Raw genomic sequence first — 27,528 nt, 5'->3', positions numbered from 1 at the left:
AGTCCGGTGCTTGGGTCGTTCATCACTCGGAACTGGGAACCGGTTCAAAAAAATTTGAACCGAGGGTGGCCCTGTCCTGATGCACAAGCCTAATTGGAAGAGTCATTTGGCATGTATTAAACAAAAATGAGGCCTTAACAGTAAGAAAATAAGCTTTCACCAACTCTGTTCAGCAAAAATTAGATTACGTTTTCTATGATCCAGTTACTGAAGTTTTATCACCTGCATACCATTCTTCAAATGGCAGCAGCCCTTCATGTATCTTAATGTACAGTTATTATGTCTGCTATAATATGCATGTGCCTTTGCCTTTGTGCTTACCTGCCGCACTCACTCTTTTTTATTCTTACATGGTTGGAAATTCGTAGGTTGGGAAAGGTCGTAGACGCCTTACAAAACATCCTAGGAAGAACAAACAAGCTTTTGCATCCTACTTGATTCAGCTGTGGAAACAAATTGTTATGGAAGAATCAAAGGGATGCAAGAGGAATGGTAGTGTGGACCATAATGAGCGTGCGAAAGCCAGGGAGAATAAGGCTAAAAAAGCCTCCTCTTTCCGGTCTGAAGCAAAGACAAGGAAAACCAAGCCAAATAGGACTCCTGGTTCTGATAAGATGTCAAGGTCGGATGCTGGTGTTACTGAAGAGAAGCCAAATTGTCGCGTGAACAAGTTGTCTCCTAATCCTGCTCAGCGGCTGCCTGCTTCTGCTTCTATGACTAAATGCAACGACATCATTGACGAAGTGACGGAATGCGACCCATCTAGGATCGCTGTTTTAGTGGAGTCAACCATGTTCCAAAAGTGGGGTCGAATGAACGGCGCCGACAAGGTGAAGTACGGGTCCGTAATGTTCAACGTAAAGGATCCAAATGACCTGGATTTCAGGAGAAAAGTTCTTCCCGGCCATGTTCATGTCATGCCGGAGAGGCTCCTGCTGAACATGATCACCGAAGAAATGGAAAATGATGAGAGGCAACTTCCAAATTAACAGATAAAGGAGAAAGCTTTGTCCAAGTGTGACCTAGGAGTTGAACCGAAAGCCACAACTGATCAAGTCAAGCGTGGCCTATGCGGCGAGAGAAAATGCACTTACTACCAAACGCCGAGTGCGGCGGAACCAATGATGACATATCTCACATATCTTAACTGCAATAGTTATTGGAAGTTCTGTTTAAAGAATACGTATGCTCCCTCTTTTATATGGATTTAAGTCCACAACTGGTTTTAATACAAATACTAAGGTTCAATTTGTTTTGCAGAAAATGCGAGATTTTTGGAAAATGTTTTGCGGAAAGTTATATTTTAGGAAAATGGCAATATTATCTGGTGTTTGGCTTAATTATGAAAAATACACAGAAAATATTTTCCATCGTTTGGTATGAAAAATCAGATTTGATTTTTCTCCATGGACTTCTTTTAATAATTTTTGTGTTTCTTTTTCTTTTCATATATTTTTTTTTAAAAACGAACTTTTTAATTATTTATCTTTTTCTTTTTTCTCTTTTATTTTATTTTTATTTTTACTTTTCCTTTTGGTTTCGGCCAGTCATCGGCCGCAGCCGATCTCGAGCTCGCCCCGGGCGAACGAGCCACGATCTCGCCGGATCCAAGCGAGCTCGAGCTCAGCCGATGATTCTTCATCGGTGACTGATTGGATTGGCAAATTGGCTAGCCACGAGAGGCCGAATTGGGAATATTCCGAGGGTTGGGTGACCGTGAGATGATCGGAAGCGTTCCAGTTCCAAAAGCAGAGTCAGCTTCACTAGAACAGAGGAAACATAGTACATCTTCAGAGGCTGCAATTAGTTGTGCAAGTTGGACTGAATGCTGTGCACGTTTTTTGGTTGATTGGCGACTCATTCGTGTGAACCGTTGTCTTTGCTCGGAAACCAGTTCGTCGATTGCAGCGAGGCAAATTACGATTTTATGAAGGCGACTTCTTTCGTATTTTTTATATTTTGTACATTATATACTAGTCTTTTAATTTTATTGTCCACCCTTAATTTAGTTTTTTTTTTTTAAACTTACAACTTCCCAGTTACTTGAAAAAAAAAGAAAAAAAAAATTTAAAATCCATATAAGCACGCATTACGACGAAAATCACGAGTTGCAAATTTGCTAATTTGATGCTTCGTTGAGTGTCTTTGAGAGCGGTTGGTTATAATAATTTCTGTTTTTGGCAAGGCTGGAGCTTGTCGGTGTTGAGCGAGCCCAAGATCGTCGGGAATGACCGAGGCTCGAGCTCACTGACCAACATCATGGCCAATTGCTGGGTGGTCAGCCATTGTCGAGGTTCGCGGTCAGCAGAGTAAGGAGGAAGAAGGAGAAACGAAAAAGTAAAAATTTAAAATAAAAAAGATTGAATTTTTAAATAATAAATAAATAATGAAAATAAAGTAAAAAAATTAAATATAAAGAAAGGAAGTGTGAAAAAGAGGATGAATGAAAGATAAGGAAAAAAAGTTGAATTTTTAAATAATAAATAAATAATGAAAAGAAATTAAAAAAATAAATATAAAGAAAGGAAGTGTGAAAAAGAGGATGAATGTAATAAATAAATAATAACAAGAAAGTAAAAAAATAAATATAAAGAAAGGAAGCGCGAAAAAGAGGATGAATGCAACATTCATCCTCTTTTCGCGCTTCCTTTCTTTATATTTATTTTTTTACTTAGGAAAACATTTTCCTCACTTTTGAAGGGTTTTTTTCATCGTTGGAAAACGTTTTCCTAGATTAGCTTATTTTCCGCAAACAAAACGTAAAAAAAATCCGAAAAATATTTTCCGGGAAGTTATTTTTCACGAAACAAACGAAGCCTAAACAAACGGAGCCTAAGTCACAAAAATTTTCTTATCACTTTTATCAGTTTTTGGGGCACGATATGTCTCAAAGGGAGAGTGATAAGCTTATGTCTCAAATACTAAATTTATAGCATTTGAATAATTTTTTTGCCTTGTTTTATGTCTACTACTAGAATGATATAATAAAAAACTAGTGGTTCCATCACAAACCATCAAGTGTGTGTGAAGCCTGCATAAAAACTTTCATAAAGCAAGAGAATAAGAGTTTTGAGGTGTTTGTCAGATATGTTGTTGTTTTCTAATTTTGCTGGAAAAAATTGAGCGTCCATATAAAATAGAAGTGAATTAATACTCAAAATTTTGAAATGTACCTAAGTAATTGTTTTGCTGAAGCAATTATGTTCATCCCTCGACCGAAACAAACTTTGTCTTTTTTAAGTTTCGTAAATAGATTTAATCCAAATGCTAAAACGGTCATTACATGGTTGATCATGCATGGTTTAGCATTTCATCACATGTAAAAGCACCAAAAGAAACAGTCATGCTTAATATAAGTGTATGGAAATAATCATCTTTCTATGACTTCTATCACTTTTTTAGGAACCATTATCATATCCTTTGTTAGGTTTGAATATTTCCGTTAAACATAGCTTTGGATTTCTCGCTTTCTATCCATCATTCTTGTCTGTTGGTAAACTTTAAGTTAGTTTATTATCTATTTATCTTTAAGACCTTAACTTCAATTACGGGGTCGTAATTTAGTGTAATATTGGATATATAGGTGAAGATGATGATATCCTTCATTTGGTAGCGTCACAAGGAACGGATTTCATATAATCAGGTAACATGTGAAGTAGCAAAAAGTAAGGTCTAGGTAATTACACAATATCATAATATGACGTAAAATTCGTACCCAGTATAGAAATGAGAATCTGAACTTTAAGACGATGCCTTGTGCGTTTGGTTCACCTTTGCCAAGGGGCTTTGGGCCTTCAAAGTTCCTTGTAGAAATGCTGAGGTGTTTGGCAAGTTTTTTCAAAGAGCATTTGGCTAAATGACAGCCTTGCGAAAATCGAAAGCCCAATGTTGGTAGTGACCAGCATTAAGCGTTCAGCATTTGGCTAAATGTGGGCCTATGATTTTTTTCTTCCAAAACTACCCTCGCCAATTTTTCCAAATTTCGATTTTGCCCCTCATCTTCTTTGCTACATTATTTTTTATTAAAAAAAATCAAACTCTAGGGCTAAGGCTGCCGACGTGCCAAATTTGGTGCCGGTGGCCGTCGGGCAACCACCCGATAGGGTCGCGCGACCCCAAGCTATCCTCATTGGGGGTCGAACGACCCACGGCAACCTCGGCCAACAATGCCAGATCTATTTCGCCGGCAACCTTAGCCTAGGGTTTGATTTTCCTTTTTGTTGTTTTTTATTTAAAAAAATATTGTAACAAAGCCTCTTTGCAAATTTGTTTTTGCCAAACACTAGTTAGCCCAAAGTTGTTTTCCAAAGCATTTTTTTGTAAACGCCGTTTGCAATTTCCAAAGCCCCTTAGGCCAAAGGTATTTGCATTCTCTCAAGACCATTTCCAAAGCCGAACCAAACGCACCCACAATATCTTTTTGGCATCAAGAGGACGAGGGATATGGGAATGCCTCTCGTAATTGGTAGTAAATATCCGTCTTAATTTAAAGCTCTCAATCTCAAATACTCCTTTCCGAGGAAATATATCGATTAAATTTCAATAAGATTATCATAGGTAATTACGGAACCAAAGTGAGGATATGCAAACGTTTGTTGGGTTCTCAAGTCTAATACTATAAACACGACCTCGCCAGTCCTACGACGAAGTACGAAAACCCATAAAGATATGATAATACTACATTTTTCGGAACATATCTCATACATTCTCCTCTAAACAGCGTCCCATCAGAGACGAAGACGATAATATTGACGAGCTCTAGCTTGCCACTCCCTTCTGATCGCTACCCCGGCATTCAGTTGCTGCAAGAATATACCGATCGGTGGGAGTTACCGATCCGTTGCCGTGTGGCCGAATCAAGTCCTCTGGTGGAACCCGATTAGGGTTCAAACTACTAAACCGGCTTTGAAGTGAAGGAAGAACTGACGTTGTTCTCTTGATCTTCCATTGGAGAGACCTGTAAATGTAACTGTTATTGTTAGAGTTTGAAAAGAAATAGAACTATCTACATTTAGGTAGCAAATATGGTTCCTAACAAAGATGGTGTGCTCTGTGAAAGGATAATCATCCAAATGAAGAACGCTAAATATCACCAACGTCGTTCGAAGCCTATGGGGCATCGTATACATAAGAAGTCGGCTCTAGTAGTTCGAACCGTTAATCGGGTTTCACCAGAGGATATGAATAGGCAGCATGGCTACGGGTTGGCAACCCCCGTTGATCAATTTACTTTCGCGGCAATTGGAATGCCAGTATGGGCGATCTGAAAGAAGAGGCAAGCTAGAGCTCGTCCCCAGATATCGTCTCCGTCATTGCGGGCCACTGTCCAATGAGAATGTATGAGATATAGATCTTTCTGTGTTGGTCTTGTTTCGTCGTAGGAGCGGCCGGGTCGTATTTATAGTACTAGACTTGAAAGCTCGACAAAAATGTGCATATTCTCAATTTGGTTCCTTATTTAACTATGATAATCTCATTGGTGATATAGAAGATATATTTCCTTGAAAGGAGTATTTGAGATCGAGAGCTTTTAATGGAGACGGATTCTTACTACCAATTATGGGGTGCATTCCCATATCCCTCATGCTCTTTATGCATCGTATTAAACTTTTGATTCTCCTTTATATGCTGGATATGAACTTTAATTTTCGAGCCACACTATGACAATCTGTAATTACATAGACATTTCTAAGAATTTCCTTGTATAAACGAAAATCCATGTCAAGTACCTGTTAGACTTCCACCTAAATGATGTTGAACTTTGTTGTAATTTGCTTCAACCTTTAATAATATTAAAATTAACGAACAATATGTAATAATAGCGAACAAAAAGAAACATTTTCTGTCCTATTGAGAACATTGTTGAGTCCTAGATGTGAAGGACTTTTGGCATTACGTTGGCTTTACGTAACATCCAGGTAAATTTGGAAATGTCTACCAACAGTTATACTCCCGTTTTTGCTAAAAGCGTTGTAGCATGCCTACCTCGATCAAGATTAATCGGAAAGTTGGATTGCGGCCATTGCTTTTGCGACCGCAGCATTGCAAAATGGCTCAAGGTGAACAATATTGTCCAATTTGCACAGTGGCAGTGCCAGCTCTAGCCATATGAATGAGAGAGATATCAAACTTCAAAGGAGTTCACATGTGATAAATCTCAAATTCTTGATGAGATCGATCGACCTTTCTTTAGCTTAGACAATCTAATTTGTAATTGACGACATTCTTGTAATTCCTCTCATCTTATCCGTCGAGGATCAAACACTTCTCAAGTTTTCCATGGAGAACTTCCATTTTGAACCCTTGTGGGCTTTTCAGGTTTGAACATCAAACTTTATTAAGCTTCCTCCATACCTCATCCTTCACCTCTGGAAATCAATTTTCAGGTAAGAATGAGAAAAGTGAAACATTTCGATGTGGCTTCCGATTCACGAGCTCAATTAGTACCAACGATGCCGAGCATGAGAGAGTTGCGGAAAAAAAAAAAAACACGTTCTACTTTGCATCATCTGGTTTTAAGACGCGTGCTTTGCATCACAAATAATCAAAATCCTACACGTCTAAAAAAAAAAGCTGCAGCTACTCAAGCTTAATGATCCATCTCCAGAACAAGTCTCGCAATTTTCTTTACTCTATTACCATGTGAAGCAACGATAAGTATAAAAAGATCTAAAACCAGAGTCCTGAATTGCAGATACAACATATGCCAAACAAAAACTAATAATTATTATAATTATAAGAACGAGAAGAGTTGAGACTACAACACAGAACTAAGACAATACAGCTGACCTGAAAGATAAATGCCGCTGCACAAGAAAACTCAGCATGAAACTAGTATCAGCGCATGCTACCCTCACGCAACACATCAATCATATTGTATATACGCTGGTCTGTCTTCTGCTGGATCTGCAAAAAGACAACATATTCACAAACCACAATCAGTGAGTACATTGGCAATGGGATCTAAAGGGACAATAATTATCTGCAACTCCAAACAGTTAACTTTGATTAGATACAAAGAACACATCTCCTCACTCAGAACTAAGATCTGTACGTTGCATTCAGCCATTATGTGAATCTGACTATATATGTATTTAAAGGAGAGGCGAGCTGGTGTCACGTCAAAGCTTGCATTTTCTAATGTCTTGTCTCATTTTTGGCAAGTAAAGGAAATGAATTCTCAAATATCATTACAGGCAAGTTTTGATAGAGTGCACTTGTACATCCAGGAAAAAAAATCAATTCCACACTAAAATGGGTTCTGTTGGAAGAATTATCACCTTCTTGGCTAAAAACAACACAGCATCAACTGTGCCCTCGGCGTATATTGATCTACCACAAACATTATGCTGAAACTCAAAAGAGACTCTGTAAAGAGGAGATGAATATTTTGTAAGGCTCATTTCTAGAAAATCATATGAAACAAGAAGGTGGAGATATTAAAAATAAAACACAATTACGTTTCATCGGGCGATGACAGATGATACAAATGGAAAGCATGACCAGACAAATGCTCTTCTGGAACTCCCACCATCTCCATTTGTTGTTCAGGATCACGGATCATCTGGATCTGACGGTATTCCAAAGCAAAAGCACAGATAAGTGTGAGATATTTTTTAATTGTGGAAACACTAATAATAATCTTAATAATAGAATCAGCAATTACAAAGAATAATGTTACAGTTTATGGCCTATTGAGCCGTTCACTCATGCACAATTTAGTAAATATGCAAGATGTGAGTACACAACAAAGGTTTTCCCACATAGGCAAGTAGGCCAGTGGTATAAGAATTGAACCCAAAAACCTCTTAGCTCTTGAGAGAACTACATAAAAACAAAGCTTCATCAAGATTTAAGGAACAAACTAAAACAAAACCATGTGTTTGGCCAAGAACTAATCTACAGCCTTACTAACAAAACAATTCAATCCATATCAAGACAGAGCAATGATATGGATTTGCAACAAATATGTATATGTTCCTCAACATGCCTTTTTTATCGATAAATAAAAGAAGAATTAACAAGAATTTCCCAATAAATTGAGTCAAAGTCACGAACATAATACCCCAACCCACCTGATCCATGTCAAAAGACGCTCCCAACTTCTTGAAGCAAGAAATTACCGCCTTAGCTGTTCCAGATGTGTCCAATTTGCTTGATTGATGGGACTCCATCACCTATACTTTAAACAAATTCACCAGTGCCTCCATCAGCACATCCAAATGTGAATTGAAAACAGTAAGTTCTATACTATGTCTATAATACAAATTTGGCATCATTAGGTCAAGAGTAAATCAGAGCATTGCAATATTAAGAATTGACCCAAATTCATTGCAATTGAGTAAATGTTCTTCAATTAATGCAAACCACCAGAGCAAACCACAGCAACAACGAATACCGATTCTCAAGCTATTTCAAGCACTTAAGAAAGCAGCATAACATCTGGTCTTCCACTACAGCTCAGTGTACCAGAATAGACATCAACAATGCACCCACTGAAACTGGCAAAGACAAAGTGAGGTGAAGTAGGGAGGGGGTAAAACCACACTATGGCATTTCAAAGATGGAAGATGGCCCCCAATCACTCAAAAAGATAAGAGTTCAACAAAAGGGTAACCACAGAAAGCCATAGGGACTCAAATTGCCGCAGGTTCCAGCTCTCATGCTTCCCGAGATATCGACATAAAAAGCATATTCCTCACCTCACAAAAAATCCTTTTTCCCTCATATTTGTTTCCTCAAATTTCAGTGAAAATATTGGTTCAGTGTATGAGCACCCGAACTCCTATCTCATTCCCCATTCTGGTTAATGGGTCGCTTCACAACAACCAGCGGTACTCAACCATCATTCAACTTGATAACCAAGCAAATGAAATATGACGAGATAAATGATAAACGGGTAAAATACAACAAATCTAACTGAGGATAGGAACTAAATAAAGATAAGCTTACAGGATAGAATCAGACCTACATCATTAAGATTAACAGTACCTAATCTGCCATGAGTCCCACAGCAGCTTACCACAACACAAACGAGTCACAATATAACCTCACTTGGCCGCCTTTTTTTTCTGCTTTGTGATCTAGGTAGTGTGTTGTTTGTACAATTTGTCTATATTTTATCTTTGTATAATGAAGAAAATAAAGAGATCAACAGTACCTAATTGACATATTGTAGGACAAACTCACAGAACTTCCATTCTTACAACCTTCTTTTTCTTTTTTCATGCACAGTTGATCTTACAACGAATAGCTCTCTCAAAAGTATGTAATCAAACATTGGTGAGAACTTCTAATTTTAACATCAACTACATCACTAAACAATAGAAGACAGAGAACAAAGTGAGGAGCAGAATAGGAGAAAGCAGATGCAGAAGAGTAAGGACTGAACACCTTTAGAGAATACCCAGAGAAGGCCCCTGGAAATTGCTCTGCCATAATTTCCATCGCTGCAAGAAATGCCACAACCTACCAAAAACTAGAGAATGATTAGGAAAAAATAAGACAGTACAGAGATGGCTAAAACTGAACAGCGGTTCTGTCACCTGTTTCCCCATTTGTGGGGAAATTACTGCATATACATTTGAATCTTCGACTGTTTTGTAAAGCCGGTCCCTGTCCCCTCCAGTAGTTCCAATGACAAATGGAACTCCAACATTGCAATACAGCTCGGCGTTACCTTCATAATAGAAAGATATGTTCAGCAACAAGAATTTAATTGAACTTATCAAGCGAACAGTGACATATTGACTCGTGCAGTATCCTGTTAAGGTTTGCAGATTTCACAAAATTACCAGAGTTCCAAATAATCAGATAACCCTCCCACCCTCATCTTGATTGAAATATGAAAAAATCAGACCTCCCTTCTGGCAAATGAATTTCTATCAATAGCATATCTAAAGATGTGTCACTTACTGTTCACTGCATCAGGCACAGTGTAGTCGACCACGATCATATTTGGGTGTTCACGAAAGACCGAGGCCAGAACGCTTTCTCTATCTGAAGGCCCGTGCACCTTTATCTCTTTTCCACACACCTCTACGGTTTTTCCAGCCTCTTTGGCATGGCCAAATGACATGGGGATAAGATCAAGTCCTGCAGATTCCGCTGCTTTTATAACAGCCTTCCCCATTTTGCCCAAACAACTGTTCACCTGCAGCAACAGCAAACATGCAATGCATCCATCGACTAAGCCAACAAGATGGTCGGGAAAAGATTGAAAATTGTATTGAGAAGTTTCAGTAACTTGAGAGGAAAGCACACATTTCCCAAAATCCACATACATTTCCATGCTAAAAGTAAGCAATTGCAACTTCTCAATGCCCAAATGTAGTATCCACCAAGCCTAATTAGGCAAAAGAAAGCGTTTTGCGCACTTCAAACAAGACAACTCCATCACATTTGTCTCGCACCACCACTGACAAAAAGCAAAGCCATTTCATCAAACACTATGCGAGCGAAGCGTGGTTACCATGATGGGTATGTCTAGTTTCTTAGAAGCTTGGACTTGAAGGTGGGTCTGAGGGATGGGCGACACCGACATGGTCACTGTGGCGGATCGATTGCGAAGAAGACGACGACCGCGTCTTGAATGTTCTCTTGGCAAGAGAGAAGCGAGCGGAGTTGTTTCTGTTCCACACAAACTGTTCCTGGTTGGGAATGCGACTCGCGTGGACGCCATCAGGGGGCGGCAAAAGATGGAAGAAATCGAGACCAACTGCGAACTTCGAGTTCTCTACCAGGGACGAGAGGAGACGGTAAAGAAGGAGACGCGACTTTGCGCTTGAGCTGAGGTTCAGGGTTTTGATAATTTTGTAGTTTTCTGCATAATTTCTCAGTTACTGACCGAAGACCAAGAGCACACCCGCATTTGATACAAGAAAATATTTAGATATGAATTGTTCTCTTGAACGAAAGTATTTTTATTGACTAATATTTTAAGCTATCTTTAATAGAAAATAATTTCAAATCATTCATTTTTTTTTTTCGAAGTTAATGGAGTTTTGATTGGAGAAGTGTCAGAAAAGTTATAAATCTATTATATTAGTGTCAATTCAATCATAAACCTTATTTTGGTGTCAATTTAATTCTAAACCTCTCGCATTGATGCCAATTAAGTCATAAACCTTTTATTAGTGTCAATTCAACCTTAAACCTTTTGCATTAGTGCCAATTCAGTCCTAAACTTTTTATATTTATATCAATTGAGTTAATCTGGCCAATTTTGACCTAAAATTGCCGACGTGGATGTCGAATATCCTATGTGGCACGGCTGGCGCTAACTTGGACTTTTTTTAATATTATTCTAATATTTTTAAAATTTTTAATGCAATTTTTTGGTTTTTTTAAAAAAAAATTAAAAATTATTTGAAATATCAAAAAAATATTTAAAAATATCCACATCGGTGTTAATCATGCCACGTAGGACAATTGATGTCCATGCCATCAATTTCGAGCCAAAATTGGCCTAATTGACTCAACTGGCATAAATACAAAAGATTTAGAACTAAATTAACACTAACGCAAAAAATTTAGGACTGAATTAACACCAATAAAAGGTTTAGGACTGAATTAGCACTAATGCAATAGATTTATAACTTTTTTGAGACTTTTTCTAAGCCTTGATATAGAGAAAGACTCAAATTAGTTTAGGAAATAAGTTTAAAAGGTAATTGCTCGATCGAGAGACCGCATATCTAAAAGAAAAGTAAATAAGTAATGGAATGCATTGGCGAAATTCTCCGCTGCAAAATTCAAAATTGAATATGGTAAAACTTAATTCTTTCTGGATCACAAGTGCTGCAATTAGACATAAATTGTCCTCAACAATGAAAGCATTTTCATTGATTAATTACTTTAAACGATACAAGTGATCATTTTTAAAAAATTATTTTCCAAATCATTCATTTTTTGGCGAAACAAATGCGGCCAAAAACTCTTGCCATTTGAAAATAAAAATAAAAATACAGGTATGGTTTAATTCAACATTTGCACTGCTTAATAGATTGACCGTGAAAAGAGGTTGAAAGGGCAGTCGTAAGTTATTTCGACATCGCGACGTCTTGTCATAAAGTATAGTAGAATCCTACTTACAGCAAGCGGGTGTACCCAAAAACTTTCAAGATCACTTGCTCATCTAACGAAAAAATGATGACAGTCATGGCAATCTGTCCACGGACTAGCCGCGCTGGAAATTGAGTCTAAACCAAATTGAAGGGTCAAATCTAAAAATACCAGAGCTGGAAAGAAATCACAATATAATCCCACAATAGCAATGGTGCGGAGACTGCTAAGAGGCTGATGCCTTTATAAAGCCAGATGAGCTCATCATTCGAACAATAGCACAAAGACAGTCGAAGAGGAAAAAAAAATGAGGATGAGAGAACAAAGACTGTGTGCTCTTCAAAGGTCTGCATTTCTGGTGGGCATCTTACTCGCCATCGAGGTCTTGCGGGGCGATCCGTATACGAAGTTGGTAGCCAAAATCTGCAATGGAGGTAAGTTCGACTTTTGGGACAAGTTTGGTTTTAATCGAAAAAGGGTTCTTTGATGATATGGTGGCAAGGACAGCAGACCAAGGCTACATTACTATGGTGCATCTAAAGGCAATGGTCCAACCTGCTACAGCCTTGCCGCACGTAATGGAGGTTTTTCGCATGCAGATTGCACTTCATGTCGGACCTCTGCCACCCGCAATATAACCAATGAATGCTTTGATAGGATTCGGGTGCAGTTCCGACTTCAAGATTGTAGAATAAGGTTTGAACAGTGCAAATCCACTGAATAAACAAGCTTGCCACCTTCGATATGTATCGATGTACCCTCAACATGAGTGATTGCTTGAGCAGGAATGTTGAATAAAACAGAGTCATTCAATCTGAGATTTGAATCAACTGAACGCAGGGACATCATCAATATTCCAGATGAATCATTCAACATCTCTTCGTTTAAATTCTTTCACTAACTTGGTTAAGAAATTCATCGCCCATATACAGACACAAATCTATCTCATCCACCGAGAGCTACCCCTGAAGGACAGCTCAATCTTTCATGAGTTGCAAACAACGAGAAGCAAAACCTCTTTTCACTTAACCCCCTAAGAAACATAACGTAGAAGGCAATGCGATACTCACATCAGATCAATATTAGTTGTCATTCAGATGTTGAAAGAGCTGAATGCAACACGTCTTCCAGGTATTTCTCAGCTGCAGCATACTGCCTTTTCTTGTCCTCAATTGCTAAAGCAGCTAAAGCCTTGTCCTGCAAGAAGATAATGCATAAGGATGAGCATAATTCAGGAATGAGTTGAAGTGGTAAACATTTGCAGTGTTGAGCTTGAGTCAATATTAGGCAAAAGAAAAGGGAAAATTACTGGAGGCAAGTCTTGGTAGCTTCTCAAAGTATCAAGAATGGGTTTTGTTTTCTTCTCCAGTTCCTTTCGGTGTTCAGCCATCTCCACCAGTACACTGTGGCTGATCTCCGGGGCGTATCCTACCCGATTTAGTGCCGTCTGTATAGAGTTCTCCAAATGATCAAAGAGGGAAATTCTTATAACACGAATTTTTAGAGATTCGTGTAGCATCCAGATAGAAGCCTGTTCAACTCAAGATGCATACACTTGATAATGCAAAATTTAGCTCCAAAGAAAATTTATAATCACCTAACAGTGCTACCTGGATACAACAAGAAGGACATCGCTAATGAAAACTTCTCTGGTCTTGTTATTAGATTGAATACTCAATTTCACTGTGGATCTCATAACGCTGATATAAGCAAAGGAATGGTACCTTATAGTTGGCATATTGCTGTGTGTATTGTCGCTCCTTTGAAGCCATCACAGCCAAATTAGTTTTCCAATTTTCCACCTGTGCCTCACAGGGAGCTACATCGTCTTCAAGCTGTGCAAGTGTTCTGTCCAGACATTTTGCCAAAATATCGTTAAAATGCACGAGTGTGCAATTTCAATCCACAAATGCGAAACAAACATGTTAGGAACACACAAGAGAGACCCTTCAGACAAAATTTACTCAGCATCACAAAGTGCATACATTGTTGCATCTCCCTTTACTCATGAAGTCACAAACTTCCCACAGCATACATATGACAATTGCTACAGAGAACAGGTAACTTCTACATTGGCTTTTACCTTTTCAAATAGGTTAGTCTTGCTATTGCCTTCCTGGTGTAATCAAGGAGAACCTTCGAATCCTTCTCCACTTTAGCCCTCTTCTCCTCTACACTACACTTTCTCAAAGAAATGTCCCCCATTGCTACAAGAAAGCTGCAACTTCCACGTATGAATCATACAAACCAGAAGGACAACATTCAAGGATAATGAAACTAATACAAGGGGCTCTCTCACCTACTCAGCTCAGTATCCCTAATGTTCAACAAATTGGCAACATTGGCCAGTGCTTGAGTGGAGGCCACAATGTTTGAGGCCAAACTCTCTTGTGCCAACCCTGCACTTTCCAGTATCTCTCTAATCCTGGCAGCTGCATCCACAAAACTTCAGAAAAAAAAAATTACCAAACCACTCAAAAACTTCTAATACTAAAAACCCATATGAATTATTCCCCCTTTTTAAAAAGAACAATCTAAACCCAAGAACAACTCGAGAAAACCACCAATGAACTGACCTTGTGAGCGGTACTCGGCGGCTTTCTGGCGGAAATCGGAGGCGACGATGTTGGCAGCCTGCGTCTTGGCCTGGGAGACGGCGGCGAGATTGTACAAATGCGCGATGCTCCGAGAATTGTACTCGAAATCGGGGACTTCCTTGCCGGCGGCCTCGAACTGCGAGGCCAGCCACGCCTTCACCTCGGAGATCCTGGCGGCGTCCGATCCGCCCTTCGGCTCGCTCGCCGCCGGAGCATCCACCACTCCAGATTTCACATCGCCCATCTCTCGCTTTTTCTCAGCCCTCGCTCTCGATTTCCAACGGACTACTCAAACCCTGGGGAAAGCATTGCGATCGAAGCTTGAATGAGTTTGTAGTGTTTGTTGCAGGCGGGCCAAATTGAAAAAGATTACAAGATTATGAAAATTAAAGTAGTTGGGGGATAGAGTGTAAATTACGAAAGTGGAGGTACAACAGTGTAATTTAAGGTAAAGTTTTTAGGGTGGTTTTAATTTTTTGAAATCAGGGTTGACGTCACATATGAAGCACTATCCCAACTTGAAAAGACACATTTGTCCTCGTTCCCGCCCGAATTCAACACCAAATCACCTTTTTGTCCCGCATTTCTTCAAACACCTTCACTACAACCGCAGCCATGGCGTCATGACACCATATTTCGGACACGGGAACACCAAGCAAGCGCGAATTACTTCCCAAAACATTGGGTACAAATGGCGGCTGCTAATGAGAAATGAACCAACATACACATCATCGAGAGAGAGAGAGAGAGAGATCGTACAGGCTCCTCGGAGATGATGCAGAGTTCATCAGGAGAGACGCCGCGCTTGGAAAGAGCGAGGCGTGAGAGGCAATTAGGGTTTGTGTTGTGATTGTGATTCACAATCAGTGACTGTGAGGAGCCGAGAGGGAAAGAGGCGCCAGGCGACTCGGCTTCGTGACTTTGAGAGCGACGGAACGAGGCGTTGTGACCGTGAGACAGAGCGAGGGAAAGAGGAGGCCTGAGAGGAGACTGAACAGGGAAAGGAGATGGAGAATAACTGAAACCTAATACAGTCTTTAAGAAATAACACATCAAAAAATAAATATGTCCGGTCCGGTCCGGGTGGCCAATTCGGTCCGGTTTCATATCACCGGATCCAATTTTAAGGAATTCAAAACCGGACCGGCGCTTTTGAGGATCGCAAACAATCGGCCTATTCGAGCTGTTCCTAATTCGGGCGAGTCCTATTACACACTTTTTAACGGAAGCTTTGTTTCACAACCGACCATGACCAACTATATCAAGCGTTTTGTTCACATGGTGTCGTTCGGACAATCACAATTATCCCTTTCGCCAGCACGATAACCCCATCAAGTTTGGTCATTTTTGAACTTGAAAATATATGAATAGCTTCATAATAACCAAATTGGTATGGCACATGATATCCGCAATGCATAACATATTTTCCCGCCTTTCTCCCTCCTCACACCAAACAGAAAGTATATTTGAAATCCTACCCAAGGAGTAAAGATGAGAGAAACCAAGAGGATTGGAATCCAAGTAAAAGACATTTCCAACTCAACTTCCTCTTCATGCTTCACTAAATATAATGGGAATTAAGTGAGGGCAAGACGGATCTATCGAACTAGGAAACAGCTAGGAACAGACCAAATCCAATACTAGCGATTTTCCGGGGGCGCTTGGTTCCCGATTCCATAAAATTGGAGTCGGTGAACCGGCTCGCCCAAACAAGACTAATTATTTTATATATTTGTCATTTATTAAATGTAAATTTAATTTTAATTAGTTTATTAAATTTAAAGTCCATATTGCTTGCCCCTATTTATAATTCACCGGTCTCATTGGCCCGGTTGGGAACCGAATCGGGCTAGGAATCAACCACCCTTGCTATGAATAAACGGTACCAAATTGTATATCGAAATAGGCCAATAAATTAATATAAAAGTACCAAATTGCAGCTTCACAATCTGATACTGCCGAGAGCCTGAGACACTCAGCAGTGTCATGGCCATGCAAAAGCAGAGGACCTTCCTCATATAGGTAGCCCTGAACTAGAACAAACCTCAATATTCTCTTGTTCTTCCCTCTATCATACTACAAATACAAGCAAAAATGGCGTCTTTTAGCAACATGTCCATCGATTGTTTACATTCTTCGCCAATATCCCAATAGTCATAATGGTGGTCTGATCATCATGCAGCATCCTCAATCAAGTTTTGTGTGTCTGCAGTGGAAGAAGCAACTTGGTACAAGTTTGCCTTGCATTCACCGCAGCCGGTCGCAGAAGATTCGTTGTGCCAATTCGCAGTGTCATCGGCAGTCCATCTATCAGTTTCCTCCATTAAATCAGGTCACATTTCATTGCTGAGATTTTGATGGAAGGCCTGTTTTGGCTCTGTTTTTTTTTTTTGCTGGGGTTTTCTGTTTTCTATATTCAGCAAAAAGAACTATAGGAAAGTGTTCTGATGGCTTTTTGATTTTTCTGTAAAGCAGAGAAAGAATATGAGAAAATGTACCATCTTCATTCGGTAAAGGAAAGCATAATTCTTGAATACTTTTCACTGAAAATGAAAATGTGGAATGACTTTCTTGCAAATCGTACTCTAAATCAATATATACATGTGTGGTTAGAGCATTGCAGCGATAATATTCGGGGACGGCTCGGAATCAAGACTGTATCCATTGACGAAGAGGAGATCAGAAGGGGCCATTCCGATAGCGGCCAATTACAGGCTCATCGATGCAGTAGTGAGCAACTGCATCAACAGCGGCATAAACAAAATATACGCTCTCACCCAATTCAATTCCACCTCCCTGAACTCGCACCTCTCGAGGGCTTATTCTGGGGCCGGGCTCGGGAAGGATGGCTTTGTTGAAGTGATCGCTGCTTATCAAAGCCTCGAAGATCCAGACTGGTTCCAGGTGTGGCAGTGCAACATGAAAATTGGAGAAAACTCCTATATTTGCTCTTGGTTCGAGATCACCAAAAGAGAATAAGACCAACTACAATTCGACCGAATGTACTATAATTGGATCGCTTATCCAAGCTAATTTCCTATGATTCTGAAGCTCAAAATCTAATTTTTACACCTCCATTGTCTCTTACTGTTAAGTCTTCCTTGTTTTAGCTGTTATTGGCTTTTGGTATCTTTTGCTGAATTTTCCATCATTTTGAAATTCAGGGAAGTGCTGATGCTGTGAGGAGATGTCTGGGGGTGCTGGAAGAGTATCCAGTCACCGAATTTCTGGTCCTTCCAGGCCACCATCTTTACCGGATGGACTACAGGGAACTGGTGGAGTTGCATTGGAGAAGCGAGGCCGATATAACGGCCGCGGTCCTGGACGCTGTTTGGGACCAAGATCCGGGTTTCGGCTCTCTGAAGATGAATGATGAGAATAGAGTGGTAGAGCTCAAAGACAAGACAACTGGCAATCCCGAATGTCAGAACACGTTTGATTGCCTTTGGTTCTCAAGCATGGGAATTTATCTCATCAACAGAAATGTCATGATAAAGCTTCTCAAAGAGAGTTTCCCTGGTGCGAACGACTTTTCCAGTGAAGTAATACGAGGCGCGATATCCTCTGGAATGAAGGTCGAGCTGGGTTTCGCGAATTGTTTTGTTTGAGAATCTCGATTTTGTCGGTCTCTCTTTTTGCTGCATTTAGGAGAGTTTATGTTTCTCTGAGAAAATGTCAGGTTCAGGCATATCCATTCGATGGGTATTGGGAGGACATGAGAAGCATCGGAGCATTTTACAGAGCGAATATGGAGAGCACAAAGAAATGCAACAGGGGATACAAGTAAGAGTCAAATTGCCGATAGTATTTTTCGACAAAATGATTCAGCTGTTACCTGTAGTTTTTGTCAGTTGAACATGCTGGTCGCGTCTTTTATCTTACAGTTTCTTCGAAAGGGACTCTCTTATGTACACTTTGCCTCGGTGCCTGCCTTCGAGCTCCGTGACAGATTCAATAATCACAGATAGTGTTATCGGAGACGGTTGCATACTCAATGTAAGAAGTCTGACTTATTTTCTTTCTCGGAGTAATATGAACCAGAAACTTATCCTGGCAAGGATTTATCCTTGCCCTGACATAGATCGAAAAAATCCAAAGTCCTTCAGGAAGAAAAAGTTGCATCGTAAATCTGTAATGCCGCTGCTGATTACGATATCTACTCCGACTGCATCAGGAATTTTAAGTCAGCCCCTTTTTGCAGCTTACTCCTGTTGAAATCTGACTTTTGTTATATGTACAAGTTAGAGATGCAAAATTACAGGAGCTGTAGTTGGTATGAGGACAAGGATCGAAGACGGGGCCATAATCGAGGACTCGGTTATCATGGGGTCTGATATTTATCAGGTAAGAGGCATCTGCTCTTTGTGTGGTCAAATTTCTAACAGCATATAGTGAATGTGCAAAGCATTAACGATCCTTGCCTCTCTGAGAATTGGTTTAAACCATTCGGCTTGGTTGCATCTTCTGCGTTGAGATGACCGGCATTCTTAAGCGACATCTGCTTAGTTCACTGAAGACTGATGCAAATGCTTGCTTTTTTACCTTTGTTTCAATCTCGAACTGTTATTTAAGCGGTAATTGTCATATAGATGATGATGATTATCTAACTTCCTCAACATGACAGACTGATGTTCAACGGAATTCTGTGGATGGGAAATGCATGAGCGTACCAATCGGCATCGGGGAAAATACGCACATCAGGAAAGCTATTGTTGATAAGAATGCGAGGATCGGCAAAGATGTAATGGTAAGCAAGACAGTAAGTTCTATTTTTACCTTCTTCGTCGGAAAAGAAGGAAAATGAAGAAGTTCCATTGCTAAGAAGAGGGTTTCAAATTCTCTTGCAACAAATTTTGCTAGCAAGTCAGATTTTTCAGATAACTTAGATCGATTTCATACAAGAAAAGTTGGCATTCGCCCGTCTTTTTCTCTTGAACTGACGATGGTACTCTGTAATCTGAGTCCTTTCATACCTTTCATGTCCTCATATCAACTACTGTTAAAGACTGGCAAGCTATTGTCCAGCAAAATTGAAACTTTTGAGCTTGTATTTGTAGATTATTAATCCAGACAACATCGGAGAAGGCGACAGAGAAGACCGTGGATATGTGATTCGCAATGGCATAGTGGTTGTCCTTCGCTGCGCGGTTATTCCTGATGGCAGTATTTTGTGATCCATGGATGGTGAAATACATTTTGCAAGTTTCTCAATGATCATTGATATCTCAGACAGGGCAAAACTAACCTCTCCTACAGAGGCATATTGCTCTCTATCTCTCTCTAGGAGAAAACCATGTGGCCTTCTACTTGTCTAGGAGTATAATTCTCAGATGCAAATAATGATCCATAAGCATCTTGGTTTGCTTTCATGCCAATACATCTCTATCTTGACAAATACAAGGTTCTCGAAGGCTCAGTTTGTTTTTATGGAAAATAAGTGATTTGAAAAATATTTTCTAAAAAATAATTGCTTATATCGCTTACAAATATTTATAAACCAAAAAAAAAAAAAATTCATTGCCTACGCAAATGTTTTAGACACAAATTCTTATTGGTAATGACGATATTTTTTTCATGGACTAATTATCCGAAGCAATACGTGCAATTTTTTTTAGGAAATTATTTTCGAAATCACTCATTTCTCGCGAAATAAACGGAGCCTAAGCATACTGCCTTGTGAATTCGAAGTCACTCAATGGGTTGGGTCAAGACTGCAAAACCCAAAAAGAAAAAAAAGAAGAAGAACGAAATCAAATCATTGACGACATTGATAGATAATCCAAGCAAGAATGACGCAACTACTCGTCACGGTCCATGAGTTGGGGCGTTCGTTTCTCAAAACTTCAGCTTAAACTATACTTTATTCCAAAATGTTCCATCAACTTAGGTCATGTTAATCTAATAACACCCCATGAGTTTGACCACATTGACCCAATATCCCTCGAGTCCATTGCTGGTGATAATGGCTAGCCGACAATCATGTGCTCATCACGTGCATGTTTCATACCTTTCCTAGGATAATTTTGATTCAAGAACGACTGTAATCCTTAAAAAATTGAAATTAAAAAAAAACTCTCAATTGACTATACCCCGTATTTCTATCTATGCTCGAAAAACATGAAACATGTATGTGTCCACTGGCCAGCCATTATTTTCGACGGCGATGAGCTCAGGAACTCCCTCCAAAGGTGGGGATTCGAACCCCCCACTTCTCCCTTCCCAAGTGAAAAGAGTGGCCACTAGAGCAAATCTCAACAGTTAATTGATTGAATTAATAAGGTATTTTAAAACAAAATCGAATCTGCCGGAGAAATTTTTAAAAAGGCACCACTTTCCCAAAATGGCCGAAACACATCGTTTAGAGAGAACTGATTAGATTCGACTGGAAATCCTGGAGATAATTTCATGCAAAGCAATCTTTGATTCTTGAACAAAGGGTGACGTCAGAGGTGCAGAGCTTTCTCAAAGATGGAGAGAAGAATCGGAAGGCAAGGCTCGTTCAAAGCTCGTGGTTTTCATTCTTGGATGGAAAAATACCAAAAAAAACTTAAACTAATTGCAGTTGTGCCTGTTTAGTCATAAACATTTTTTTTTGTCAATTTAGTTATAAAGCTTTTGCATTTGTGCCAATCAAGTCCTTCCGACCAATATTGCCTGGCCGATGCTAATGTGGTATTGTCGGCGTTGACGTGAACCTTTATTAATAGTATTTTAATAATTTTTTGAATTTCTTATAATCTATTTTTCTTTTTTTTTCTCTTTTTTAGTTCTTCTTTTTTTCTGGATTTAGGGTGGCGAGGATCGGGACACCCTCAACGGTTTTGGCCGAGTGCCACGACGTCCTCGCCGGCCAGGGAGAGGGCGCGCAGCCCCTCGCCCAGATTTGGCACAATGCTCTCAGCAGATCTGGCAAGGCAAGGACGCCACAAGGCTATAATGGCCATCGCCAACCCTAAATGCAGAAAAAAAAACTGTATAAAAGAAGGAAAAAATTATAATAATATTACTTTAAAAAGTCCACGTCAGCAATCGAAATATAACTTCCACAACCAAACACATCATAAGTTTACATCTTTTCATACGTAAACGTGAAAGAAATATACACTGATTGGATCGATATTGCCGTGCCGAATCGTAAGTTCGCAAGCGAAGGCTCGCGAAATTTACAAGATTACCGATTTACAAAGGGGATTCAGCGATGCCCCGTTCAGGTGTGTAGAAACACCCGAAATGAACCATCAACAGCCAAACGAAGGCGAGAAGCTCTCCACCTTTGCTCAGCACCTGCACATGTGCCTCTCCCTTAGTATGAACCGCCGCATAACACAGCATCTCAACCCACACTCCGCTCATCACCTTCCACTTCCTTTCCCCGAGCCTTTCCATCTCTTTTGCCAGATTGATCCCTCGGCCAAGCGGTAATTCCATGAACAAATCAGCCGTGAACATTCTCTTGCATAGCTCCTCCACATCTTTGGTCCCGTGATTCATCTTGAGACGCTCTAAATCGACAACCACCAGCTTCGACCTGAGTGGAGCGACACCCACCACGGCAGACACCACGTTGGACCGATTGAGAAAAAGATACAGCATGTAGTCGGAGAGCATCTTGCTGAATTCCCTTTCGTCGTTTCGGGCGGTAAATGGTTTCTCCATGTTGTACCACACTTCAGTAGCAACATGCCACAGTATAACGCTGGTGTCGAAACTATCCTCGGTGACATGCCTTAGAATTTCGCCACAATCGATCTCCCCAAGGCTACTCTTGAGAGACAGAGCACCTCTAGCCTCGACTATGTCCCTCACCTCTTGCAGACTTTCAGCATGCTCGGATTTTTTTCTCACCTCCTCATAGATAAAGAACCATAGCTTCTTAGTGACGGGATTCTTGGACACGTACTTCGTATTCGCCACAGTCATTGTCCACGTACTCAGACCACAGCGTTCGCCAATTGTCTCACCGGCTTGATGGAAACAAGAGATGATCTTCTCCGCCATACGGGACGAAAAACTGCAGATAGTAGTAAAAGCGATGGCGGCCCAGCTCCGACCGCACTTACACATCTTTGGCGGACTCTCCACAAAGACCATGGAAAAAAGGTTGCAAGCAGAGATGGATTCTGACCACCTTCGACATATAAATGAAGGAAAAGTACATTAAAAGTGTCATAACTTTTGTACGGCGTTCACTTGAGTGCCATAACTTTCAAAATATTCACTTAAGCGTCATAACTTTTAAAAATCGTTCACTTGAGTGTCATGTTGACGTGGCAACCGGAAAAGCTGACGTGGCAGCCGGAAAAGTTACTGTAGCACGCCGAGAAAAGTTACTGTAGATGCCGGAAAGATAACGTGGTACTCTAGAAAGCTGACGTGGCACGCCGGAAAAGTTACGGTGGCACTCAAGTGAACGATTTTGCTCCGACATAGCACTCAAGTGAACGATTTTTGAAAGTTATGGCACTTAAGTGAATGTTTTGAAAGTTATGGCACTCAAGTGAACGTCGTACACAAGTTATGACACTTCTAATGTACTTTTCCCTATAAATGATGTATCTAAGGCATCATAAGTAACATTGGCGTTAGGCTCTGGTTTGTACGTGGCGTATCGGGGCGTCCTCACCCGGTACACAAAGTATAGTAACGCTCGGAAAAATGAATTTAGCTCATTTGCGGCAAGATTCCAATCGGAGAAAACGAGCATAAACGAAGCTATAACATCAAGAGTAATACCTCCAAAAAGAAGGATATAAGTAATTTTTACATCGAGTTCAAGGAGCTGATGTTTCTTCATCCGATTGAACATGACTAAAGCTATCACAATGGCAGTGAACACTAGGAAGCAGAAAATGTAGCTCCCCTTGGAATATATTACCAATGCTTTTGTGTGGAGCATCTCATAAATGAAATGGAGTTCGACAGATATCACCCTCAACGCATCCACCGCGGAAACTTTGCGGAAATACTCACGGCTCGTTTCCCGTTGTTGATATGTGAACATGACATCTCCGAGGATGGCCGTAAAGATTCGAAAGAAGGAATAAGCATGATTCACCACAATAGGCTCAAAAAGATTTGCTTCTTCTTCATCAGAATATCCCTACTCTAGAACATCGAGTTGTCCAACAAAGCACTTACCTTCCTCCTCCAATGATGAAACAGTCAACTCCAAATCTTCATCACTAGAAGGCACGCGTATTGTGAGCATCGACTCCCTAAGCCTGTGGAGGCTTGAGCGATTAAGTGCTAGTGTCCTCTCTGCATTTTTTATAACCGCGGCAAGAAACACCAACATTGTTGGGATCACTGATGACTTGTCACTGAGAAATATCTGCACAAAGACATAGATGGCGGCAGCAGCTTGAAAGATGAGAGTGAGCAGGTGGCGTCGCCAAAGCGAATTGTCCTCCAGAGAGAAGGCGGTGATGGTGTCCGGACCGCCAAGATGTAACAAGAGAAATGAGGCCCAAAATGCCTGAAGTGCTCCTTCTACTTCGACTGCACGAGCGGACAAATTGCCTTGGCTGTGAGAAATGAGGCCAATCCCAAATGCAGCTACCCAATCAGCCATCACATAGGCCAACCACAAGAGGAAAACAATGTGTTTGTTGGTTGTTTTCTTTTTAAAGGGGGCAAATAGAATGAGAAAGACCTGAAGCAATAGGCTCAATATGATGGAGCCTCGGATGTTCCAGTTGTTCCACAGGTCTGAAATAAAGCTAAATTTCATGTTTTTGCTCAATGTGAATTTTATCGATGCTCTCTAATGTAATTTCGGGGACAACAAAATGCATAGGAGGAGTTGTGGGGGATGCTTATATACATGTTAAGATGGTTCCTTGCTTCACAGTGATAAGGCAAAATCTATTCAAAGCCAAAGAAAGCAAAAGTATGGTGAATCGATCATTCCATGGATGTACACAAGCAACGTATCTCGTGCATTCAATGGCAGAAGAAAAGTCTCTCATTCACGGATAAAGCTTATCGCTTTATGTCGGTTGATATCTTATCATTCGAGTGGTTCTATCTAAATTCTGCTTGCACATTCAAAAGTGACCATATGAGTTTCAAACTATGAAAATCCAATATCCATCACTAGTTTAGTGAAATGTTTGGTGATACCACATCTCGCATGAGACTTGAGGTTGCTGATGAATAAGATACTATCTAGCAAGTTACATGGGTGTGCCGGTATAGGATAAGTAGGACATCCCCACATAATATCCCTTCTGTTGTCCCGTATAATTTTCAACTCATTCATGGGTCCACTTTGTGCTTGGATTCCTGTGCTTGAGTCTAGTAGAAGCAATTCCAATCAATTCTCTTGCCTTGTGAATTCGAGTTCACTCAATGGGTTGGACAAGATTGCCAAATACAAAAGTAAAGACATGAAAAGAATCAAATCATCCAAGACATGGATCGAACATACAAGTAAAGAATATGAGGCAACAGGGCCTACTCGTTATGATCCAAGGGGTGCTGCACGTCCTCTTTAGGGATTCTTGGAGTGGCGTCCGTTTTCAAAATCACCTTTAAATTTGGCTTTATGTTAGAATACCCTCTGAACTTAGATCATTTTGATCCGATCATCTCATTGAAGTTGATCATTTTGAACCGATAGCTCCTAAGTATTACAGGTGAAAATAATGGCCGGCCGACGAAAATGGGATCGTCTTCCCAGGGGTATTTTGTTCCATTGTCATCGTAACCTAAAAGGTTTCAAACAAAATTTAAAAAAAAAAAAATCATTTGACTTTACCTCGTATTTCTCATGCATAGTAAGCGCCTAGCTGGGTTCCGTTCAGTCCACAACACGACATTCTCATTACAGTTCTCCTTCTACATTGTTTTCTTTCTAATGGGTGCAACTAGAATGAGAAAGACCTGAAGCGAGAGGCTAAGTATGTGAATCCTTGGATGTTCGATTTGTTCAACATATCTGAATTGGAGCTAAATTGCCATATCTTTTGCTTAGCTTGAGTTTTACCTTTGCTTTCTTGAGGACAACAAAATGCTTAGGAGGATTATTGGGCAATGTTTATATACATGTCAAGAACAGTTCCTTAATTGTTTGCTAGAATGCAATATCTTTTAAAAAGGCTAATAATGCAAAAGAATCAGGAATCAACCATTTCACGAATGAACACAAGTAAGGTATCTCATGTACTCAAAGGAAAAGAAAAGTACCTGATGCACGATGTTGGTTATTGCTTTGTGTCAAGTTGACGTTTTAACATCCAATCAATCGTATCTTAGTTCTACTTGCACATCAATATTTGAGTATCTAAATTTCGAACTATGACTATTCAGTATTCATGATTAGTATAGTGAAGTGTTTGGTGATATCACATCTAGAATGACACCGTCGTCGCGACCTAAAATTAAGAAATTCCATTATTAGGTTAATTAGATTAGTTAACCTAATTCGGACTCTCCCAAGTACTACCGGATCGCAACTTAAGTTCAATTACATGCAAAATTTATTAATTTGGAGTCGCCACTAATCTTTTATGGTAGGTAGATTAGAAACCTAAATAAAGTATTCAGGAGAAAATACTTTATTTCATACGAACTAGAGATTAAATGGATTCGGGGACTTGATTACATTAACTTTTCAATTAATTCCCTTTGGTACCCGATTTTCATAAAAAAAAAAATCCTTAATTTGATAATTTGAATTAAAAAAAAATTTGGATTTTCTTTTATTAAATGCAATGCTAATGCAATCTAATTATATAACATGTGAGATGAAATGACATGGCGAAAATGCATGACATGGCTTAATGACGTGGCAAATAAGCATGACATGGAAAATATAAATATGATAATGCAAACTAAATTATACTGCTATGCAAGGTGAATGATATTTTTTGTATTTTTTGTGATTTTCGAATTAATGAAAAATTAAGTTGAGAGACTACCCTAAAATGAAATAACATCCAATTTAATTTGAGAAATTGATTTCTCAAAGTCCTAATTTTTATTTTATGTTATTTTCATGCAAAAAGTGAAGAGAAATGTGATTTAACTTAAGAAAACGTGACATCTTTTTTGAATTTTTTAGGAATTTATTTAAACCATGAAAACAATGAAATTTGAACAAAAGTAAACAATATTGCCCATAAAACACCTTTAAATCCGAAATTCCGGTTTTATTCACAACATTTCCCGAGATTAGGGCTAGCAAGTGAATATATTATAGAATTAGGGCTAGCAAGTAAACATATTATAGAATTACCGTCTGTCTTATATATATATAATTCACACGTACGGGCACAATCGTACTTCGAGATCAAAGTCATATGTTGACTTTAATGTATGTTTTCCGAGGGATAAGGCACATTTGGGGAGCATGTGTTGCGGGCAATATTGTTTACTAATGTGCAAATTTTTAACAACCAAAATAAGATAAACATGAGATGCACATAAAATAAAAAAGATAAGATAAGATGCAAAAATAAAATCCCTTACCTACGGATAAGCGCCTAATTTAAACTATAGGATAATATTGCATTATCGCTAATACAATATTATCTTATCCACAAGGATTTACAAGCTTTCAAAAATAGGCAATATTATCTGCAAAAAATCGTTAGCGATATGCAAATATTCGGCAACAAGTATTCTAAGATTGAAAGTGTTACCTAATCTCACAGATAGCTTTCCGAATTTGAATGGATTCTCGGAGAATCACGGACGGACAGCTGTGGATTTCATGATCCGCAAGGCAAAAGGAGTTCGGGGGACTTGCGAACCCCGACCGTGACGGCTCACCGAGGGAGATTGAGGAATTTTTCTGGGTATTTTAATTTGATTGAATACTCTCCGCCAGCACGACACAAAATCTCTCCACTTTGACCCAAGGCCA

At 39.6% G+C, this 27,528-nt stretch overlaps 3 protein-coding genes and 1 pseudogene across 3 annotated transcripts; 2 read left to right on the top strand and 2 right to left on the bottom strand.

Annotated features, from left to right (window-relative positions):
* The first annotated feature begins 240 nt into the window (after window positions 1–240).
* LOC115739230 lies at window positions 241–1,211 on the top strand (annotated as a pseudogene).
* A 5,493-nt stretch (window positions 1,212–6,704) lies between these two features.
* LOC115739267 (4-hydroxy-tetrahydrodipicolinate reductase 1, chloroplastic) lies at window positions 6,705–10,819 on the bottom strand. The gene is made up of 8 exons (XM_030672270.2): window positions 10,472–10,819; window positions 9,916–10,153; window positions 9,546–9,679; window positions 9,394–9,468; window positions 8,076–8,177; window positions 7,461–7,570; window positions 7,281–7,368; window positions 6,705–6,906 (listed from the first exon to the last, which is right to left on the bottom strand). Exons 1-8 carry the CDS (start codon window positions 10,679–10,681, stop codon window positions 6,838–6,840), a joined length of 1,026 nt encoding a protein of 341 aa, XP_030528130.1. The 5' UTR covers window positions 10,682–10,819; the 3' UTR covers window positions 6,705–6,837.
* A 2,064-nt stretch (window positions 10,820–12,883) lies between these two features.
* Window positions 12,884–15,024, bottom strand: LOC115739309 (AUGMIN subunit 1). Its single transcript, XM_030672339.2, has 6 exons — window positions 14,640–15,024; window positions 14,363–14,495; window positions 14,147–14,281; window positions 13,788–13,911; window positions 13,373–13,510; window positions 12,884–13,260 (listed from the first exon to the last, which is right to left on the bottom strand). Exons 1-6 carry the CDS (start codon window positions 14,902–14,904, stop codon window positions 13,153–13,155), a joined length of 903 nt encoding a protein of 300 aa, XP_030528199.1. The 5' UTR covers window positions 14,905–15,024; the 3' UTR covers window positions 12,884–13,152.
* Window positions 15,025–16,151: 1,127 nt separating this feature from the next.
* On the top strand, window positions 16,152–19,834 carry LOC115739275 (inactive glucose-1-phosphate adenylyltransferase small subunit 2, chloroplastic). Its single transcript, XM_030672282.2, is given in 10 exon segments — window positions 16,152–16,181; window positions 16,769–16,828; window positions 16,831–16,992; window positions 17,274–17,564; window positions 17,825–18,235; window positions 18,340–18,443; window positions 18,545–18,656; window positions 18,906–19,004; window positions 19,285–19,407; window positions 19,718–19,834. Coding segments are annotated over 10 exon segments (1,509 nt in total).
* Window positions 19,835–27,528: the final 7,694 nt, after the last annotated feature.

Source organism: Rhodamnia argentea, chromosome 10 (genome assembly GCF_020921035.1).
Source record: "Rhodamnia argentea isolate NSW1041297 chromosome 10, ASM2092103v1, whole genome shotgun sequence".
Lineage (NCBI taxonomy): Eukaryota > Viridiplantae > Streptophyta > Magnoliopsida > Myrtales > Myrtaceae > Rhodamnia > Rhodamnia argentea.
Note: the sequence above shows the minus strand (reverse complement) of the source record. Positions and strands in the feature narration are given on the sequence as shown.